Here is a 23,215-nt window from a genome sequence, read left to right as displayed (position 1 = left end):
GTGTTTAAAAAAAAAAAAAAAGAGAAGAGGCTTTCGATGCGATAAAAACGGAGGATACAGGCAGCCTGAAGTTCTCCCGCGGCTGCAGAGTGCCTCTTTTACCTTGCAAGTCTTTGCTTGGTTAGGTTCAACCCCTCCTAAGCATTCCAGACATCATTCCCCACAAAAATAGGAGGAATTCTATGAAAGGTACCAGACCAATAAACTGCTGTAAAGGTTTTAAAATGCTAAAATGAACACTCGCTGCCCAGCGGTTCCAAGGGTGTGTCTTGGTGCAAGTCCCCTATGTACTGAGAAGCAGAGTAATAAAAAAAAAAAGAAATAAAAGCAAGGGAAAAGGAGATGAATTTAAGAAAATGTCAGAAAATATCTACAAAGACATGCAAAACTTTTCCTGCAGGGATGTTTCATGGACGCAACAGTAAACTATTGTCAGTAACTTAAAAGCCCCGGCTTCAAAACCATGCCTCCTAAACACGAAGCAGGATGCTTAAGAGGGTCCCTGATGGAGAAGTGGCTAGCTGGGGCGTGGGGTCAGGTGAAGGTGTCTTTGTGACATTGGATGTTAAAAATTGATGTGTCAGTAGGGACCGAGAACCTTTTATTTGGAACATTTAAGGAGCCAAGTCATGCGGGCTTTAGGTATTAATACGCAGAAGAGGTTGGGGGAGTAGGCAAGGAAAAGGAATGAGAGGGGTGTGTTATGGGGGTCTCAGAGAAAGTTAGGGGGCCTCTGAGGAAAGCCGCCAGGCGGGAGCTGCAGCTCTCTAGCCTCCTGTCGCTCGCCCCCGCCTTCGCTTTTGCGCAGAATCCTCCTCTTGGCTGCAGTAGTGCGCTGCCCCCACTGGCCTGCGCACAGCGATCGATCGCAGTCTGCGTCAGAGTCTCGGCGTATAAATAGGGGTGGCAGGACGGCGCCGAGCCGCACACAGCCATCCATTCTCCCCATTCCCTCGTCTTCCCTGTTCTTTCTAGGTCCCTCATCTCCGCCCCGGGCCGGAGGGGCGCACCGGCCGCCACCATGAGTTCGTTCAGCTACGAGCCGTACTTTTCAACCTCCTACAAGCGGCGCTATGTGGAGACGCCCCGGGTGCACATCTCCAGCGTGCGCAGCGGCTACAGCACAGCGCGCTCCGCGTACTCCAGCTACTCCGCGCCGGTGTCCTCCTCTCTGTCCGTGCGCCGCAGCTACTCTTCCAGCTCCGGCTCTTTGATGCCCAGCCTGGAGAACCTCGATCTGAGCCAGGTAGCCGCCATCAGCAACGACCTCAAGTCTATCCGCACGCAGGAGAAGGCACAGCTGCAGGACCTCAACGACCGCTTTGCCAGCTTCATCGAGCGCGTTCACGAGCTGGAACAGCAGAACAAGGTCCTGGAAGCCGAGCTGTTGGTGCTGCGTCAGAAGCACTCAGAGCCTTCCCGTTTCCGTGCCCTTTACGAGCAGGAGATCCGCGATCTGCGGCTGGCGGCGGAAGATGCCACTAACGAGAAGCAGGCGCTGCAAGGCGAGCGCGAGGGGCTGGAGGAGACTCTGCGCAACCTGCAGGCTCGCTACGAGGAGGAGGTGCTGAGCCGCGAGGACGCCGAGGGCCGGCTGATGGAAGCGCGCAAAGGCGCAGATGAGGCCGCGCTCGCCCGCGCAGAACTGGAGAAGCGGATCGACAGCCTGATGGACGAGATCGCCTTTCTGAAGAAGGTGCACGAGGAAGAAATCGCCGAGCTGCAGGCTCAGATCCAGTACGCGCAGATCTCCGTGGAGATGGACGTGTCCTCCAAGCCCGACCTCTCCGCCGCTCTCAAGGACATCCGCGCTCAGTATGAGAAGCTGGCCGCCAAGAACATGCAGAATGCCGAAGAGTGGTTCAAGAGCCGCTTCACGGTGCTGACCGAGAGCGCTGCCAAGAACACCGACGCTGTGCGCGCTGCCAAGGACGAGGTGTCCGAAAGTCGCCGCCTGCTCAAGGCTAAGACCCTGGAGATCGAAGCCTGCCGGGGTATGAACGAAGCTCTGGAGAAGCAGTTGCAGGAACTGGAGGACAAGCAGAACGCAGACATCAGCGCCATGCAGGTATGGCCGGCTCTAAACTCGGGGGGGGGGAGGGGGGAGGCGCGGGGAGGCTGCATAGTAGTGTGCAGGAGTGTACCCAGGGAGTGAACGCTAGGGGGTCCTCGAGCATAGAGCTACTATCATAGGGCTTGGCTTCCAGGGGCTTGTGGAAAAGATGGGGCACTTGGAGGGGGCGGGGCGCGACTGCTTGCTTGGGAAATGCAAGCGGGGGGGGGGGGGGAGTAGGAGTTGGGCGTTGCCCAGCAGTCTAATGCGTTCTCTCTACTGACACCCTTAACTCCAAGATACCCTCAGTACTTCCTGGATCTCCTGGTTAATAAAGATATGGCTGCTAGCTCTCACTAGTTCCCAAACAGGCAGCCTTGGGATAGTTCTGTATTTAAAGAGGAACAAAAGAATACAGTCACTACATTTTAGGCCAATCACTGCTATCAATTTTTGCTTTGTTTATTTTAAAGTCCTTCAACTTTGGGGGAGAAGAAATAGAGAGTTGTGGAAGGCATTTTAGACAAAAAAGAAGTACATATAAATATATATTCCCCTCCCCCGACCTGCATAAATGAAGTGACAAAGGTGATATTTTTATTATTATTATTATTATTATTATTATTATTATTATTATTATTACTACTATTCTACTACGACTGTATTTTAAAAGACATTTTACCATAATCAATAGAATGAGAACAATTTTACAAATTGCTCATATCAGTCTACTCGCCCTCTCCCCCTTTCCTCTTCCTCTTCTCATGCTTCATTAGACTGGACATTTTAGGCCAAAGCCCCCACGCCGTTATTTTAAGGGAGATTTACTGCAGGTGTGCAAATCCAGTAGAGATCTGTGCTCTGAACACCCAAACTAATTCTTCCAACAGGACACAATCAACAAGTTAGAGAATGAACTGAGGAGCACGAAGAGCGAGATGGCCAGGTACCTGAAGGAGTACCAGGACCTCCTCAACGTCAAGATGGCCTTGGACATCGAGATTGCAGCTTACAGGTAAAACCAGAATGGTGCAGCCAGTGCGCACGACATCGCAGGGGAGACCAGACAACACGGAGTCAGTGCAGAGTTTTATGTCTAATCACAAGTGTTCTAGAATAGTCCTACTTTGGTGTTCCTCCGAGAAGGTACAGACGTGTGAGGGGTTAACCCCGAAGTAATGCAAGCCTGGTTATTAGCATCTGCATTTAAAATCTAATAGGGATACATAGAAGGTGGGTTTTTATTTCCTTTTTGAGCGGGGGTCCTTAGTGAACTCCCTATTAAATCTTAATCATGTCTATTTCTGTCCTTGTATTTGCTTTTGAGTCAGTAGTAGGGGAAAGTGATGAATGGCGGGCTTATAGCAAGTCACGACGGCATATCCAGCGTTGGTCTGAATGTACCCTTTATTCTTTCCTCACCAGGAAACTCTTGGAAGGCGAAGAGACCAGGCTCAGTTTCACCAGCGTGGGCAGCATAACCAGTGGCTACTCTCAGAGCTCGCAGGTCTTTGGCCGCTCCGCTTACAGTGGCTTGCAGAGCAGCTCCTACTTGATGTCTGCTCGCTCATTCCCCGCCTACTACACCAGCCATGTCCAGGAAGAGCAGACGGAGGTGGAGGAGACCATTGAGGCTACCAAAGCTGAGGAGGCCAAGGATGAGCCCCCCTCTGAAGGAGAAGCAGAAGAGGAGGAGAAGGAGAAAGAGGAGGCAGAGGAAGAGGAAGGTGCTGAGGAGGAAGAAGGTATGCAGAGCACACACACACACAAAATCCTTCAGAATCCATATTGCAAATGCCTGGCTGTGGATATTTATTGGGAGATACATGAGCTATGCAGGTCTTGCTTACATAGAAAATTCTATGTGGGTTTTGTAGTCGTAAATAATACACATGTGATGAGGACACACATGTTTAATAAGCACCTCTGATAATCTGTAAAAGGGTCATATCTAAACACACTCATGTAACACAGTATTTTGGTACCCAGAAGAACACTTAATGTTGGCCAAAAGGCCAAGAACTGATTGTGCCCTAAAGAACATGAGTACCAGACTCATAAAAATATTGAGGCCAGGTCTTGGAGAGAAGATGAGCTCCCAAAACCTGGAATGACCTCCTTTTATTTACGGATGTGCTTCCTGGCAAATTGTTCACCGAAAGCACTGTCTGTTACAGGTCCTCAGGAGGGTGGGGCCAACTGGTTTTCAGGGACACTCTGAAGATAGAGTTTAGTAATTAACAAAGCCTCCGTAGAAATGCTCTGCCTAGACTTAACCTGGAATTTGTATTTTCTTCTTTATGTCCAAGCTGCCAAGGATGAGTCTGAAGATACAAAAGAAGAAGAAGAAGGTGGTGAGGGTGAAGAGGAAGACACCAAAGAATCTGAGGAGGAAGAGAAGAGAGACGAGAGTGCTGGGGAGGAGCAAGCTGCTAAGAAGAAAGATTGAGCCCTGTTCCCAACTATTCCAGGAAAACAATCTCCCAAAAATCAGGTCAACCTCATCACCAACCAACCAGTTGAGTTCCAGATCCTATACAAATTAAGAAGTCAATATATGTATAATTCTGAGATGACTTAGGTTGGACATTCAATGTTGTGCTATGAATTTTCTCTTTATGCAGAGTATCCGTTTGCTTGCAGAGTGGCTTTCTGGCTTGCTGCCAGCCTGTGCATGGTCCATGCTTCTGAGTTCAGGATCTATGGCAATGTGAATCACACAGATGTTTACAATAATAAAAAAAAAACCACACACACACAACATGAATAAATGAATTCACTAATGTTCATGTGCAACTTATGGAAAAAATAGTCATTTGAAACTTCAGTGGTTAGAAATTAAAGACCTTGAGTTATGTGCAATAAATAGTAAATAAAGTTACACTGAATAACATATTTTGCTGTGGTTTTTTACTTAATTAAAATATCTTAAAGAAGGCACCAACATAAACCATATACAAGTGGACTACTGACCTCCAATTTTTTTTTATAAAGTAAAAACTTTAGTGAATGCAGTTCATAACTGGACATTCCGAGGGATAGAGAAATAGATCAAGACTAGAAAATACCCTCCCTCCAAACTTTACTATTAACAAATATGAATGATAGAATTCATAAATAACAATGTAAGGCATCAAATAAAATACACAATCTTATCTGGAAAGATGGCTTTCTAATAGGCAATTTTGAAATTATGATGGACTATTATACAGTAGCACAACCTGGGTAGACTGTGAATACCACACAGTTGTCACTATGGCTACGTTTTAAATATATTCTTGAGTATCCTGGGCATAAATTGCAATCTGAGCTAATGATAATTAAGAGGAATGACACGGGGAAAGTAAGATCACCAGAGGTTATCTGCCACTGCAAACATGTTGCCTTGGGATCCTGAGCTCACGAATGGTGTGTTGTTTGCTTAATAACTACTGCCTCACATAAATTGCCTTTAATGCTATACATTTTAAAAATCCTTTAAAGACCACACAAGCAGGTAATGGAATTATATTACTGTTACTTCTCGGGGGGAGATAATAAATTTGGGTGTTGCATTGGCATTGCTCTGCATGTCTTAATTGGTAAATATTTGGATTTCAATGCCTGGTTGGACACACCACCACATCTATATCCCATCTGCCCACATCCATGGTAACGCCATGGTGACTCTTGCACTTGTGTTTAGTGTGGAATATAGATGAAATTTTTACCTGTTTACTGCTCTGGTGTTTGTAAACAACTGTTGGGTCTGTTGATTTCTTCACTATCTGTGTTTTAGATGAACTTTGAGACTTAGGAATTTGACCTAAAACCAAAGTGGTCACCATGTAAAGTTACATGGTCTCTTTGCAGTATATGTATTACTACACAAGTAGGCAAAGCATTTCTTTATCATGGTGTGAATTTGAACTATGAAGGCTCTTGGCATTCCTTCATAGATAGGAAACTCTTAGACAGCAAGCTTTTCACACTTGTTCTCATTAGTCATGAGTTGATACAATCAGCTGGTTGGTTTAAGAAATATTTGATTGAAGAACACAATTCCATAATCAATCCTGTGTGCCATAATAAAATATTGAAAAAAACTAAATTCAATGAGTTTAAAGTCTTTTTTTAAAAAAAAAAACTCCTCTACCCTGAGTCACCAGCTAGTCTTTCTTTCCTTAGCTCCACACAAGAACAGACTTTGGCTCTCACTCTTCATTCCCTTTCTCAGTCGCCCTGCTCCACAACCATCTAGCCCATAATATAATTAAGATAAATAAGTAAGGCTATCCAAGGTTATCTTGAAGAAGTACAAAATAGACACGTCTACATGACATTATATCCCTTGCTTTTTTTTTCTCCTTCACCCATCTAGTCTAGTCCTTCCCTACCACATAGATTTACTGCTAACATTTCTTGAGTCCATGCATACCTCTCTATGTCCTCTGCCACCTTCCCCAGACTTCCTAAGTGTTTATTGGGGCCACTGCAAACAGCAGTCTGTAGTAGTGCCCATCCCTTCTGCTTGGGTCTTGAATTCTGACTAGGGGAGTGAGGGGATGTAGAAAGGACAGTGACAATGATGACATGGCAGACACATCGATACAGGAAAGCTCAGGTCAGGTAGACTGTGTGTTCGGATGGGGTCACAAGTATTATCTCTACAACTCAGAACCTCAACTAGTTTACTAGGTACAGCATACAGAAGGAGTTAAGAGTCTGGATAGGAGGCCTCTTGCTAAATTTTGTACACAGTGATCAATCATCTGTAAACGCCAGAGCTTGGACCAGAGAAAGAAGGGTTTGCCAACTCTGAGCCTGACCCATATGGGGGAAGGCCTTACCAATTTCTCATGGTTTTGGTCCTTGTCATGGCCTTGCCCATGTCAACAATACACATACACTCTGGGCTGCCTCTGTTCCCTACATAGTAGGCTAATCATTGGGAAAGCCAAGTTCAACCAGGCCACTCTTCCACTCCTCTTCCTGCCCCACCCTGACTAAGCTCTCCTGCAGTTTTCTATTTATTTGCATATAAAACTCAGAATCTTCAATGTCATCTACATAGCCAGATGTGTAACCTTTTCCTCTGAATTGGAAACATTGTATCCTTCATGGAATCTTTTAAGTAGAAAGAACAGGTATCTCAAAATAGCTTCAGGAAGTCTTGGAAATTGATCAGATTCACTGGCTTCCCCCCTCCCTGCCAGAGTAAGCAATAAAAGCTGAGAGCCAGGTGAGACAGAAGAGAGCTGGGCTGCAAAGAAGACTCTCGGACAAGCAAAGCTGCAAAGACTGAGCCCAACCAACTCCTCTGATTAAGCAGAAACCAGCTGAGCTGCCTAGAAGAAGTCTAGACCAATTGAGGCACCTAGAGAGGACATCCTTCAACCTGTTGAGCTGCCTGCTAGCTGCACAGTGTGCTCCAGGTCCCCAGCTTTGTGAGCTGTCACTCATGCTAGGGTGGCTTTAGTGATGCAGCCATCTTTGAGTCATTTCTTCTCCTGTAAGTCACCCCTCACCCATATTCCTGTAAGTAACCCCAATAAAGCTCTTTGGTTCACCAAATTGGACTTTGGTTGTACACATATGTTGATCCGTCATAGGATCCCTATTTGGAGTGAATAGACATGTGTGTTGTGTCTCTTCAGGAAATGTTTGGTCACACAACCCCTGAAGGGATCTCAACCCTACTTAATTATCTTGTGCTGTATATATTTCACTGCCCTCACTTCGGTGCTCCAACCACCATGATCATGTCCAAGCAGATCAAAAAACCTCAACATAACATTAGATACTCTAAATCTATTAGAAGAGAAAGTGGGGACAGGCATTCATTGTTGGATGTAGCTGAGTGTAGCTCAGGCTTCATGTAGGTCGTCTATTGAAGGGAGCAGGGGCTCTCCCTAGCATGGACTCTGTTGCCAACTTTTCAATTGCTTCCCCCTGGAAGGACTGTCTTGCCAGACCACAGGGGATGAGGACCTGCTCAGTCCTTATACGATTTGGTGAGCCAGGATGGGTAGGTAGGGGGCTCTCCTTTTCTGAGGAATAGCGAAGGGAGGGTGGGACTGGGAGGTGAGAAGGGATGGAGCTACCACCAGGATATAAAGGAAAGGAAAGGAAAGGAAGGAAGGAAGGAAGGAAGGAAGGAAGGAAGATTGAAAACTGCCAAATACTAGAATGAGATGTTAAGTGTAGCACTGGAAAGATGGCTCAATGGCTAAGAGTGCTGCTGCTCTTGCAGACGACCTGATTTTGGTGCCCAGCACTCACTTCAGCAGCTTAATTATTTGTCGTCCCAGTTCCAAGGACCTGACATGTTTTTGTGTCTGTGAGCACCTGTATTCGCGTGCACATACTAAAACACACACACACACACACCCACATTCACACACAATAAAACAATTTTTAAAAAAGGTGAGTAGCACCCAAGAGGCTAAAAAAACATCTTTGAGAGGAAAGATCTCTGAAATAAATACTAGATAACTGGAGAAAGAAAAATGAAGAAGACACCAGAACACAGAAAATCTCCTATGCTCCTGGGCGGCTGTATTATCACAAGTGACCTTCAGTGTCAAAGCAGTTCCCTTCAAAGAACTAGGAAAAATCCTAAAAGACCTTGAAGAGCCAAAACAGTTCCTAGCAGAAAGAGGGATCCTGGCAACGCCACAGTCTCCGATTTTAGACTTTGCCATTAAAGCCTCTATATTGGTTACTTTTAGATTACCGTCATGAGACACCATGACCAAGACAAAGTGTAAAGGAAGTGTTTCCTTGGGCTTATACTTGTAGAGGGTTGGAGCTACAGTGGTGGAGCAACAGAACGGTGGTAAGAACAGAGCTCATGTCTCAAACCACAAGCAGGAGGTGAGAGGGCAAGGAGCTCTCACTTGGGTTTTTGATCTTAGCCATTCTGAAGGGTGTAACATGGAATCTCAGCGCCATTTTGATTTGCATTTCCCTAATGTCTAAGGACAATGAGCATTTCTTTAAGTGCTTCTTGGCCATTCAAGATTCCTTCATTGAGAATTATATTTTCTACCTGTCTGCCTTATTTTTTAATTGGGATATTTTGTTTTTGGTGTGTAATTTCTTGACTTATTTATATGTTTTGGATATTAGCCCTTTTGTCAGATGAAGGACTGGTGAAGATGTTTCCCCAATTTGTAGTCTATCACTTCATTCCATTGACAGTGTCCGTTGCCTCACAGAAGCTTTTCAGTTTCAAGAAGCCCCACTTACAAATTGTTGATCTTATAGCTAGAGCTTTGGTGTTCTGTTCAGGAAGCTGTCTCCTGTGCCAATGAGTCCAAGAGTCTTCCCCACTTTCACTAGATTTAGTGTATCTGGTGTTATGTTGAGGTTTTTGATCCACTTGGACTTGAGTTTTGTGCATGGTGATAAATATGGTTCTATTTGCACTTTTAACATGTAGACATCCAGTTAGACCAGCACCATTTATTGAAGATGCTATCCCCCCCACATCCCAGTGTTTGGTTTTAGCTTCTTTGTCAAAAATCAGGTGTCCATAGGCATGTGGGTTTATTCCTGGGTCTTTGATTTGATTCCATTGATCAGCTGCCCATTTCTATGTCAGTACCATGAATTTTTTATTACTATTGCTCTGTAGTATAGCTTGAAGTCAGGGATGGAGATACCGCCAGAAGTTCTTTCATTGTATAGAGTTGTTTTTGCTATTCTGGATTTTTTTTTTTGTTTTTCTGTATGAAGTTTAGACTTGTTCTTTCAAGGTATGTAAAGAACTGTGTTGTTATTTTGATGGAGATTGCATTGAATTTATAGATTGCTTTTGGTAAGTCAGCCATTTTTCTATGTTAATCCTACCAGTCCATGAGCATAGGAGCTCTATCTATCTTCTGATATCTTCTTCAATTTCTTTCTTCAGAGACTTGAAGTTCTTTCATACAAGTCTTTCACTTGTTTAGTTAGAGTTACACCAGGATACCTCACATTTGTGGCTATTGTGAAATGTGCAGTTTCTCTAATTTCTTTCTCAGCCTGTTTTTCATTTGTATAAAGGAAGGCTACTGATTTTTTAAAAAAATTAGTTTTGTATCTAGCCACTTTTCTGAAGGTGTTTATCAGCTGTCAGAGTTCTCTGGTGGAATTTTGGGAGTCAATTATAATATCTGTGAATAGTGATACTTTGACTTCTTCCTTTCTGATTTGGATTCCCCCTGTTGTCCTAGGTTATCTTATTGCTCTAACTAGAACTTCAAATACTATATTGAAGAGATATGGAGAGAGTGGGCAGCCTTGTCTTGTCCCTGATTTTAGTGGAATTGATTTGAGTTTCTCTCCATTTAATTTGATGTTGGCTATTGGTTTGCTGTATATAGCCCTTATTATGCTAATGTGGGCCTTGTATCCCTGATCTCTCCAAGAGTTTTATCATGAAGGGGTGTTGTATTTTGTCAAAGGACTTTTCTTCATCTAATGAGATGATCATGTGATTTTTTCCTTTCATCTTGTTTATATTGTGGATTACAGTGATGGATTTTCATATATTGAACCATCCCTGTATCCCTGGGATGAAGCGTACTTGGTCATGGTGGACGATATATTTGATATATTCTTAGATTCAGTTTGCGAGTATTTTATTAAGTATTTTTGCATCAATGTTCATGACTAAAATTGATCTGAAATTCTCTTTCTTTGTTGAGGCTTTGTGTGGTTTAGGTATCAAGGTGACTGTGGCTTCATAGAATGAATTTGGCAATGTTCCTTCTGTTTCTATTTTGTGGAATACCTTGTGGAGTATTGAAATTAGCTCTTCTTTGAATGTATGGTAAAATTCTGTACTAACACCATCTATCTGGCCCTGGACTTTTTTATTTTTTATTTTTTTTAATTGGGAGGCTTTGATGACTGCTTCTATTTCTTTAGAGGTTATAGGAGTGTTTAAACAATTTAAACTGTCTACTTGATCTTGATTTAACTTTGGTAAGTAAAATCTACCAAGAAATTAATCCATTTCCTCTAGATTTTCCAATTTTGTGGAATATAGGCTTTTAAAGAAAGACCTAATAATTTTTTGGATTCCATCAGTGTCTGTTGTTATGTACCCCTTCCATTTCTGATTTTGTTCCCTTTACCATTTAGTTTGGCTCATGGTTTGTCTATCTTGTTGATTTTCTCAAAGACCCAGCTCTTGCTTTCAATTGACTGTTTGTATTGTTCTTCTTGTTCCTAATTTATTGATTTCACCTCTTTGGTGTGCTTGTTTCTTTTTGTTTTAGAACTTTCAGGAGTGCTGTTAAATTGCTAGTTCTCTCCAATTTCTTTATGAAGGTGCTTAGTGCTATGAACTTTCCTCTTAGCATTGCTTTCAGTGTGCCCCATAAGTTTGGGTATGTTATGCCTAAATTTTCATTCAATTCTTGAAAGTCTTCAATTTCTTCTCTGACCCAATGGTTGTTGAGTAGGGAGTTGTTCAGTTTCTGTTCTTTCTGTTGTTGTTGAGTCCCAACCTTAATTCATGGTGATCTACTAAGATGCAAAGGGTTATTTCAATCTTCTTGTATCTGTTGAGGTTTGTTTTGTGACCAAGTATATGGTCAATTTTTGAGAAAGTTCCATGAGGTGCTGAGAAGAACATATATTCTTTTATGTTTGGGTTAAATGTTCAGTAGATATCTGTCAGGTCCATTTGATTCATGATGTCTGTTATTTTCAGTATTTCTCTATTTAGTTTCTCTCCTGATGATGTGTTCATTGGTGAGTGTGGGTGTTGAAGTCTTCCACTATTAAAGTGTATGGTTCTATGTGTGATTTAAGTTTTAGGTGCGTTTCTTTTATGAATGTGCCTTTCATTTGAGTCATAGATGTTCAAAACTGAGATGTCATCTTGATGGAGTTTTCCTTTGATGAGTGTCCTTCTCCATATATTTTGATTAGTTGTGGTTGAAAGTCTATTTTATTAGATACTAGAATGGCTACTCCCTCTTGCTTTTTGGGTCAGTTTTCTTAGAAAACTTTTTCCAGCCCTATACTTCCGAGGAAATGTCTATCATTATTGCTGAGGTGTGTTTCTTTTTGCACAGAATGATGGGTCCTGTTTTCTCATCCATTCTGTTAGCCTGTGCCTTTTTATTGGGGAGTTGAGGCTATTGATGTTGAGAAATATTAATAACAAGTATTTGTTAATGCCTGAATTTTGATGTTGGTGGTGGTTGTGTGTGTGTGTGTGTGTGTGTGTGTGTGTGTGTGTGTGTGTTTCATTTCTTTGGTTCTGTGGATATGGAGTTATTTATTTCCTGCATTTTCCTTCATATAATTAGCCTCCTTGGGTTGGAGATTTCCTTCTTGTATCTTCTGTAGGGCTAGATTTGTAGCTAGGTACTGTCTAAAGTTGGTTTTGTCATGAAATATCTATGGTGACTGAAAGTTTTGCTGGGTACAGTAGTTTGGGCTGACATCTGTGGTCTCCTAGTCTGTGCATGACATCTATCCATGCCCTTCTGGTTTTCATGGTCTCCTTTGAAAAGTCAGGTATAGTTCTGTTATGTTTGTCTTTATATGTGACTTGTCCTTTTTCCCTTGCAGCCTTTAATACTCTTTCTTTGTTTTGTACATTTAATGTTTTGATTATTATGTGGTGGTAGCGTTTTCGTTTTTGGTTCAATCTATTTCATGTTCTGTAAGTTTCTTGTATGTTTATAGGCATCATTTTCTTCAGGTTGGGGAAGTTTTCTTCTATGATTTTGTTGGGAATATTTTCTGGGCCTTGGAGCTGGGAGTCTTCTCCTTCTTCTCTTCCTATTATTCTTAGGTTTGGTCTTTTCATGGTGTCCCAGATTTCCTGGATAGTTTGTGTCGGGAACTTTTTAGGTTTAACATTTTCATTTTCTGATGTACCAGTTTCTTTATTCGTATCGTCTACATCTGAGAGTGCCTATCTCTGGGACTGTTGTTCCTTGGTGGCTGCTTGACCTTGCTGTTTGTAATGCTTATATCCATAGTTCTGTTCTCTTCTCTAGGTTTTCCATCTCCAGGATTGCCTCAGATTGTGTTTTCTTTATTTCTTCTATTTCCATTTTTAGATCTTGAATAGTTTTAGTCATTTCCTCCTCCTGTTTGATTGTATTTTCCTCTATTTCTTTAAGGGATTTATTGAATTCTTTCTTTTGCTTGAATGCATTTCCTGTATTTCTTTGAGGGATTTATTTTCCTCTTTTAGTACTTCTTTCGTTTTTGTAACATCAGATTTAAGATCATTTTCTTGCCCCTCAGAATGTTAGGGTATCCAGGGCTTGCTGAAATAGGATGGCTGGGTTCTGGAGGTACCATATGGGTTTGAGTTTTGTTGCTTGTGTTCTTATACTGACCTCTAGCCATCTGGTTGACCTTGGAGTTAGTAAATCTGCTGGTGCCTGATTGTAGGTAGAGCTGGTAGTCCCGGATAGTAGCAGACTTCTGGTTTTCCTGGGTAGTAGCAGGCCTCTGGAGATACAGGGAGAACTGGTAGTCTCTGATGGCTGCTGGTCTCTGGGATTGCAGGTAGAGGTGGGGTTTAGGAAATGGGGTGAGTGTGGAATTGTTGGATCCTGATGATTGTCTGTCCCTGCTGCTCCCTGATGGTTGGCTCTGTTCCCTGATGGCTGCTGGCCTCTGGGGCTGCCATCCCCTGGTAGCTGCCTGTCTCTGGGACTATTGTTCCCTGATGGCAGCCTGCCTCTGGAATGTCAGGTAGTGATGAGGCCTGGGAAATGGAGCATGCCCAGGAGATGGAGAGTGGAGCACATTGCAGGCTGGTGGCATGGGGGGTGGGGGATCTGGCACAGATGGCCATGGGGAGATCTCACCTCTGCTGGCAGGCTCTGTTGTTCCCTTATGGCTTCTGGTCTCTAAGCTTTCAGGTAGGGGTGGTGTACCAGGAGATAGGACACACCAGGGAGCTGGAACATGGGGCTGTCTGCTGAGATGGAGCTTGGAGGGGCAGACTGTGCATCTGGAACTGGGCTCTAGTAGGCCAGGAGTTGGAAGAGGGCTTTCACTTGTTGTTCCTTGATGGCTACCTGCCTCTGGGACTGCAGATGGAGAGGGGCTAGCACAGTTCTTACCACAGTAGAAGCACACTGCATATTTATTTTAATGTTCTGAGAATCAAAGTATAATAGTTACCCTTTTATTGCTGTGATGAAACACCATGAGCAAAGCAACCTATAGAAGGAGGAGTTTATTTGAACTTACAGTTTTGGTGGGATAAAAGTTCTTCATGGCATTGAGACATGGCGGCAAGTGGACAGCATAAGATCAGGGGCTTCAAGCCAAGGACTCACATCTTGAACTGTAAAACTGGGGCAGGGAGCAAACTGAGAGTAGGATGAGCTTTTAAACTTTTAAAGCCCAGCCTCAGTGACATACTTCCTTCAGCAAGGTCACATTCCCCAACCCGGACAGTACCACCAGCCAGAGAACAAGTATTCAAGTGCTTGAGACTATGGGAAGACATTCTCATTCAAAGTGCCGCACAGGGGCTGTAGGTTGAGGAGACTGCAAAACGATGTGCATATAAATGCACAGCACTCCGGTCTCTTTACCTAGACTACTCAGTCTTTCCTTCTGTCTTTTCAGCTATTCATGTGATCGCATTAATTCTTCTGCTTGATCACATCTGTCAGTCTGCAAGACCCAACCCTTAAAACAGAGGTGAGACTGAAACTCATCCTCAAGGATCCTTATCTCCCCAGGTGCTGTTCTCAGCCCACTGTCCTCCTGCCTGATGCTTTCCTTGTTCCCATGCCTCCTCAGTCACTTGTATCTTTTCCTCTGTATCTCCCATCTTGTGTCCTTTCTTTCTTTTCCTATTCTTCACTTTTGCATGTCTCATTGCAAACCATTTCAAAAAACCTTTTTTTAAAAAATGAAATTTGGCTGGATGAATAAATCCTTTTCTTCCTGTCTACGTCTCCCTATCTCATGCCTTGGGTTAAGTGGATTTTGCAAAGAGTGGCTTTGAAAGGCAAAGCCTTAATATTCAGAGAAATCACGGGTGTGATGAAGACTTTCTTCTTTCTCCTTTGGGAAGGCATAAAGTGTCAGAACTGGCCTGGCCAAGATTCATTTGCTAGGTGTTCTCAGTGGAAAAGTCTGGGATTTGCCCCTTTAGGAAATAAATAGTCCTGTAGAATCACACTGCGTCTGTTTCAACACAAGTCTTTTAGACAAACTCCACTGAAGAGTCTTCAATGAGAACCAGAAAGCCATAGCATCATAAACAAAAAGAATAAAGAAACCTTCAGCAACCCTGGGAGGTAACTACCAAAGTTCTACCAAACCTTTAATTATAATTAAACACGGTTATGTGATTGGAGGAAGTGAGTCAAACACAATGCGTTAACAAGAGTCTTATAGTTAAAAATGAAAATTGGATTTCTTTTATTCAAACCCAGGTACATTTGTTATATGTTATTTTATGGCTCTTGCTTCTATTTATGCATATTTGACATAAATATCTATCCACTCCATGAGATTAATTATAACTGTGTTCAGTGTGTGCTCAGGCTGAATGAAGTAAAGCAAAAGAGTGGCCCTGCTTGCCAGGTGTTGTAATAAGCGGGTGGTCTTTACTGGGACCAGGTAGGCAATGATCTGGGGAGCAAGGCTTCCTAGCAGAGGGGACAGCAGGTACAAAAACTTGTCCTCTGTAAGCACAGATGATGAGTACAGAGAGAGAGCGAGAGAGCGAGAACAAGAGAGTGAGAGAGAGAGTGTGTGTGTTTGAGAGAGAGAGAGAGAGAGAGAGAGAGAGAGAGAGAGAGAGAGAGAGAGAAGGGAGGATGACCTAATATACTGTATGTTATATAATTATATTATATATTATATAATAAACAGAAGGAAAAGTGTCCAAGAGAAAACACAAGAAACAAGAGAAAGCACAAGAAACAGATACAGGCAGGGCATGGTAACATACACCTTTAATCCCAGCACTCAGGAGGCTGGCAGATCACTGTGAGTTCGAGGTCAGCCTGGTCTACAAAGTGAGTTCAAGACAGCCAAGGCTACACAGAGAAACCCTGTCTCAAAAAACAAACAAACAAACAACAACAACAACAACAACAACAAAAAACCAGTTATAGATGTCAAAGAGTCACTTGTTGGAAAACTCAGGGATCCCATAAAAACACTAAACTAGAAATCATAATATACACACAAAATCCCTGCAGGGTATAAAGAGAGAGAAAAATGTAAGTGAGATAAAAACAAAACATAAAAATATACTATTCAAAGACTTTTCATGACAAATATATCATTTCAAATATATCACTAAATTTGTTTTCTGTTGGCCATCCACTGTTGGGCACACAGCCTACCCTTAGGAGCAATTTCTTTTCCCAATGAGGCTCCCTTGGAGAAAACTAAAATTTCCCTTGCAAGTGGCTATCAATTGGAGACAGCTTCTGGGTCAGGGATGGGGGCATGGGCATGGGTCCACATTTTTTTTTCAGCTCCAGGACCCTCTCTGGTGCAGACCTGTGCGGGAGTTGTGCACGCTGCCTCAGTCTCTGTGAGTTTCTATGTACATCTGTCCTGTTGATTTAGAGAGCCTTTTAAAGCACTGCTGTCCTCCACTTCCTCTGCCTCTTATGCTTTGCTTCCTCTTCTGCAGGGTTCGCTGAGCCGTAAGGGGAGGGATTTGATGGAGACATCCCATTTAGGACTGAGTGTTCCAAGGTCTCCCACTTCCTTCATAGTGTCTGGATGTGGGTCTCAGTGTTGGTTCCCATCTGCTGCAGGAGGAAGCTCCCCTTATGGTGGCTGCGCAAGACACTCATCTATGAATATAGCACAGTGTCGCTACAAATCATCTTCCTACTACTATTTTTTTTTTTTAAAGAACAGTAGTATTTGGTTTTACCCTAGGTCTCTGGGTTACGTAGTCTTAAGTTATTAGTCATCTAAGTAGTGCCAGGAGTGGGCCTAAGTCAGGTATGGGTTAGTTACTCTCACAAGCTTTGTGCCACAAGCTTTTTGCACTAGGGTATGTTACAGGTAGGACAACATTGTAGAGCAAAGATTTTGTAGATGTGTTGGTGTTTTGGTGTTTACATTTCTCCTTTAGTAGCATAGGCGAGAAGGCTCTATGTAGGCACCAGCTTGACTTTTCTGTGTTCAGTGTGTTGGTGTTGTATTCAGCCATAGGGCCTTGCTGTCAATTTTTGGGGAGAGTAACCTATAGCTGGGTGATAGTCTGTTTTGATTGGGGGTTTCCCAGGAGACTGTTTTGGCCAGCAATGCGATTAGATGTAGCCTATTCCTAGTATTGGAAACTTCATTTGGTGGTGACAAGAAAAAAAATGTCTACTTGGTGTTCTGTCTCCCCTAACATTTGGCAATTTCATGGAGATCATTTTTATATCACATATTTTAGGAAGCTTATATTGTATTGGATTTCCATACTACCATGCAGGTGGCCTTTTATTTTAGCTGCCTCTCCCAGTATTCTCTTCCTCATTCCTCTCGACCCCTCTACTTGATTTTCCTCTTCCAGTCTGCTGATCCATCCATCCTTAACCACACATTCTATTTCCCTTTTCTAATGACATTTACCTGTACCCACTAGTCCCTTACTCTATGCCTAGTCTCTGTAGTTGTATGAAATAAAGCCCAGTTATTATTGACTTAATGACTAATATCCACATGTAATCAAAGTCATACCCTGTTTGTCTTTCTGGGTCTTGGATACCATGATGGTTGTTCTTGATCGTCCACTTGACTGCATCTGGAATTAATTAAACCTCAAAAATGGAAGGCATGCCTATGAGAGATTTTTGCTTAATTTAAAGCAGGAAGATCCACTTCTAATTTGGATCTTGAGACAGGAAGATACACCTTTAATAGATCATTTGACCCAGGAAAAGACATTCCTTTGAGCTGGGAAAAGTTACCTGGAACCTGGGCCACACCTTCTTCTGGAAGTCTGTATAAGGACACGGAAGAAGGAAGTTCTGCTCTTGCTACCAAGTCCATTCCTTCACTGGTATTAGAGCCTTTTTAAATTTTTTTTTTATTTTTGATTTTTTTGAGACGGGGTCTCTCTGTGTAGCCTTGGCTGTCCTGGACTCGCTTTGTAGACCAAGCTGGCCTTGAACTCACAGCGATCCACCTGCCTCTACCTCCTGAGTGCTGGGATTAAAGGCGTGGGCCACCATGCGAGCCACCATGGCCAGCAGACTCTACTTCTTAAGGATTATATTGTATACTTGAAGAGCAGCTGAGACATCCAGCCTTGTGAACTAAGCAACTACTGGGTTCTTGTATTTTCCATTCATAGCCAGCCATTGTTGGACCAGCTAAACTGCAGACTTTCAGGCATTCTAATAAATCTCCTATCTCTGTACAGAGATTCATAAGTTCTGTTTGTTACTCTAGAGAACCCCGAATAATACAGATACCACACTCTGGATGATTTTTCTAGATCCATTCATTTACCTGAGAATTTCATGATTTTATTTTATTTTTTTAAAGGTAAAATAGCTCAAAGCATTTAATACCTAAGTAAATCAATCTGTTAATAGTAGTAGTCACAAAACATGCTTAGTAAAGAAACCCACACTTATGTTTTAAGAAAGTGTAAATTGCATTTTACCTCAAAACATAAATTAACCTGCTTAAGAATCAGCAGCAATCAAAACCATGGTGAATTTTAAACAGCTTCAGGATAAAATAATAATAAGTACTTTATACTGCATTATAGCTTAGAAAACGGTGACAACCTCTCATGAAAAATAGTTTGAGGCAACTCTCTCTTTTATTACTTAACAGATGTTCAATATTATGAGCAACATTATTAAAGCCTTAAGTTTTATAGATTTTTTCACACATTCAAATACTGTGGTCCCTTTTCTTTTATGTGATTTAATCAAGTTAGAAAAGAAAAGAAAAGCATGGTAGACAACTTAATACATTTCCCCCAAATTGGAAGTAGTACAAAAAAATTTAAGATTCTGCAGAACTACAAATCATACTTAATATATCATTAAATATAGAAGACACTATTTTCTTCAGCAAATAAAACAGCACACCAGTATGCTGTCCAAGTATACCCTTTAATATGCTCTGTCATTCATAAATAATTTACAACTTTACTTTAGTGCAGGGAACTAGCATTTAAATTTTCTGCAAAACTAGAAAAAAAAACCAACACAAAAGTCTGTGAAAGCGGTTGTCTTATTTATATAAAATCCAGTCTTCCTTTTCAAACACCAGATACTGGGTGTTGATTACAGTAATTTTTGTGGATGTCTTAGTGCTAGAGGTAAGTTGAGGGACCTTGGTTCTTCATCAAGGGGTGCTCGTCTTCGTCCTCGCCGCCCCTGTACTTCCTTTTACAGATCTTCACCACTACCTTCTTCCTGAGAAATAATGTCAGTGCTTCTCTCTACGCAACTGCTTTTGCGTTTTCTTCGGGTTTTCCACAGCCAGCGCCAAAATACACCGACTTACACCTCAATTCACAAACACCACTTCCTTGAGCGCTCTTATTTTGAGGCAGATCCGCCAGTTCTTGGAGTGGCACAAGAACACATCCAGCGTTGCTTTCAGAGCTTCGGGAGCTGTGTTTAGCGGCTCTCCACGATTTGCACTGGGGCTAAAGCCACCGACAGCTACCGACTTCCATGCCACTGTTTTATACAGACTATTGAAGAAAGGGTGCTTTGGTTTTACATCTTCATCGGTTAACTTTGGACGAGAGGATCTGACAGAACTCTCACTGGACTGTGAGGTGCTTTTAGAAGGCAACTGTAAAGAGCTGCGCTGAGAATGACTCTTAGGAGCTAGCTGGGGCACCCTTGCTAAGACAGTGCTTTTGGAAGCTGGCGGTGATATGTTTGTTGAATGGCTCTTGGGAGTTAGTAAAGAGGTGCCCGATGAGGAACAGTTTTTGGAAACGGATGATGATGCTAACGCACTTGAAGCTGTCTCTGAACTAGACTTACAAGATAGTCTCTGAGCTTCCAGAGAAACTCAACAAGGGCTCCTCAATCTCTGAGCTGCTCTGAAAAGCTAAGACTGAAGAGCCTTTCAGAGCACCTTTAAAAACAATTAATTAATTATTCATTTTTAAAAATTTACTTTATTTAGATTACAACTCAATTGTTATCCCATCACCTGTATCCTCCTGTCCTTCCCTTCCTCCCACCCCCACCCTATTTCCCTCCTCTAGGTCCATGCCTGAGGGGGATCTCCTCCCCCACTTTATGGTCACAGGATGTCAAGTCTCATCTTGGTAGCCTTCATTTTATAATCCAATCGTAGCCCCCCTTCCTCCTCTCCTCCTGGTCCCAAGTCTTCCTCTTCTCCCATTCCCCTCCCTACCTGTAGAAAAAGGGAGCCCCCCCCAACCCATCTTAGCTCATCAAGTCACAGAAGGACTGAGCATTCCCTCTTCCACTGCTGGGCTGGCAAGGCATCATCATCCCTAAGGGAAAATGATTGAAAAGTAGGCAACAGAGTCCATGTTAAAGGCAGCCCCTGTTCCCCTTATTAGGGGACCCACACGAAGACCAAGCTGCCTATCTGGTACACATATGTAGGGGGCCTAGGTCCATGCATGGTGCTTGATTGGTGCTTCAGTCTCCTAAAGCCCCCTCTGGGTCCAGGTTAGTTGACCCTGTTGGCCTTCTCCTGGAGTTCTTGTCCCCTCTAGGTCTTTCTATTTTCCCACCACTCTTCCACAAGACTCCCCCATGCTTCCTGCCTAATGTTTGACTCTGAGTCTCAGCATCAATTTCAATCTGCTGTTGGGTGGAACCTCTCAAAGAGCCAACTATTTGTTTCATTGAATCTTTGGGTTTTGTTTCTACTTTTATTGATTTAAGCCCTAAGTTGGCTTATTTCCTGTCATCTACTCCTTTAGGAAACAATTTCTTCTAGAGCTTTCAGGTGTGCTGCTATGTTGCTTGTATGAGGTCTCTGCAGTTGTTTATGTATGCATTTAGTGCTATGAACTTGCCTCTTAGAGCCACCTTCACTGTGTCCCCTAAGTCTTGGTATGTTGCATATTCATTTTCATCCAGTGCTAGAAAGTATTTGTTTGTTTGTGTTTGAGACAGTGTTTCTCTGTGTACCAGTCCTGGCTGTCCTGGAACTCACTTTGTAAATCAGAGATCCATTTGCCTCTGTCTCCTGTGTGCTGGGATTAAAGGCATGAGTCACCATGCCCAGACAATTAATTTTTGTCTTGACTTTTTTTTTTCTTACAGTAGTGAGTTGTTTCATTTCTATGAATTTGTAAACTTTCTGTTGTTGTGGATACTCAGCTTTAATCTGTGGTGGTTCAATAGGATGCAGTGTGTTATCGCTTTTGCTTTTTTTTTTTTTAATGTTGAGACTTGCTTTGTGATTGATATGTGGTGAATTTTGCAAAAGTTCCATGAGGTACTGAGAAGGCAGTGTGTTCTTTTGTGTTCGGATGAAAAGTTCTGTAAATATCTGGTAGGTCTATTTGGTTTATAACATCTGTTAACTCCAGCACTTCTCTACTTAGCTTTTGCCTGTCTATTGGCAAGAGATGGGTATTGAAATCTCCCACTATTAGTGCGAGGGGAGGTATGTGATTTAAGGCGTAGTAGTGTTTCTTTTATGAGTGTGAGTGTCCTTGTGTTTGTGTAGGGATGTTTACAATTGCAAGGCCCTTTTCATGGATTTTTCATTGGATGAGTATGTAGTGTCCTTCCCTATCTCTTCATTAGTTTTGGTTTCAAGTTTTACTTGTTAGGTATTAAGGTGCCTACACCATTCGGGCATTTAAAAAAAAAATCAATCCTCCTCCTCTTTTGAAAACAGATTTGTTTCTCACATCGTGTGTCCTGGCTATGGTTCCCTCCCTGTACTCCTCCCACTGTCTTCCCACCCCCACCCCCCACCCTGATTCACTGCCTTTCCGACTCTCATTTGAAAAGAACAGGCTTCTAAGAAATAATAATAAAATATAACAAAATAAAATACAACAGAAGAAAACAAAACCTATTATACACGAATTGTATAAGACAAACAGAAGGAAAAGAGCCCAAAAGAAGGCATAAGAATGCACCTCCCCCAGTGCACACACTCAGGAATCCCATAAATACCCTAAACCGGAAGCCATAATATATACACAGAGAACCTGCTGCGTACCTGTGCAGGCTGTGAGCATGCTGCCTCCAGCTCTGTGAGTTCATGTGAGTTTTGATCACGTTGATTCAGAAGGCCTTGTTTTTCCTGTGGTCTGCATCCCCTCTGGCTGCTGCATTCCTTCTGCCTCCTTTATCAAAGGATCCCCTGAGCTCTGAAGGGATGGATTTGATAGAGGCATCCCATTTAGGGCTGAGTGCTCCAAGGTCTTTCATTCTACATAGTGTCTGGCTGTGGGGCTCTCTGTATTTGTTCCCATTTCCTGCAGGAGGAAGCTTCTCTGATGATGGCTGAGCAAATACCATTTTTTTTTTAAGATTTAAAATTTTCTTTGGCCAAGGCATCTATTTCTTCTATCGTGTTTTCAATGGCTGAGATCTTTTCTTCCATCTCTTGTATTCTGTTGGTGAGGCTTGCCTCCGAGGTCCCTGTTTGAGTTTCTAATTTTTTTATTTCCAGATTTCTCTCAGCTTGGATTTTCTTTATTGCTTGTATTTGTACTTTCAGTTCTTGAATTGTTTTATTCATTTGCTCCCACTATTTGTGTTTTCATTTTTTCTTTAATGAGTTTATTTGTACTGGGGAAGAATTGTAGTTTGGATTATTCCTGATGATCACATCATTACTGCAGGTAGATGTCACCTGAGGACTCCATATTGTATGTATGGTTAAACTAACCAATCTGCCATTTCTGGATATGGGGCCACTTTTGTTGTTAAGAAAGTCAAAACTCTTAACAAAGTATAGGAAACATTTCAGATACTTGTGGACACTGATGCCGCCCTCCTAATTTTCTCTATGCTTACTTCTAGAAGGAAGTAGCAAAGATTGCACTGTTTTTTTGTTTGCCAGAAACAAAAATAAATCCTGTCAGAGACAACACAGAACACACCCTAGATGCTTTCATTAGGATCATAGGAGGCTGTATAAAAATTGTGTACTTCCTTATTATTTGATGTGTGGTTCCCTAACAAAAAAGGGAGCGTCTTGTAGCACAAAGCTGCATGGAAAACAGTCCTCTCCACATGTTAAACA

The 23,215-nt window shown here is 42.4% G+C and overlaps 1 protein-coding gene across 1 annotated transcript; it reads left to right on the top strand.

Annotated features, from left to right (window-relative positions):
- The first annotated feature begins 777 nt into the window (after positions 1-777).
- NEFL (neurofilament light chain) lies at positions 778-4,946 on the top strand. The gene is made up of 4 exons (XM_084768017.1): positions 778-2,068; positions 2,944-3,068; positions 3,479-3,798; positions 4,363-4,946. The coding sequence occupies exons 1-4, from the start codon at positions 1,022-1,024 to the stop codon at positions 4,500-4,502; spliced, it is 1,632 nt and encodes a 543-aa protein (XP_084624143.1). The 5' UTR covers positions 778-1,021; the 3' UTR covers positions 4,503-4,946.
- Positions 4,947-23,215: the final 18,269 nt, after the last annotated feature.

Source organism: Acomys minous (assembly GCF_964271855.1).
Source record: "Acomys minous genome assembly, chromosome: 18".
Taxonomy (NCBI): Eukaryota; Metazoa; Chordata; class Mammalia; order Rodentia; family Muridae; genus Acomys; species Acomys minous.
This window is presented reverse-complemented; position numbering and strand designations above follow the sequence as displayed.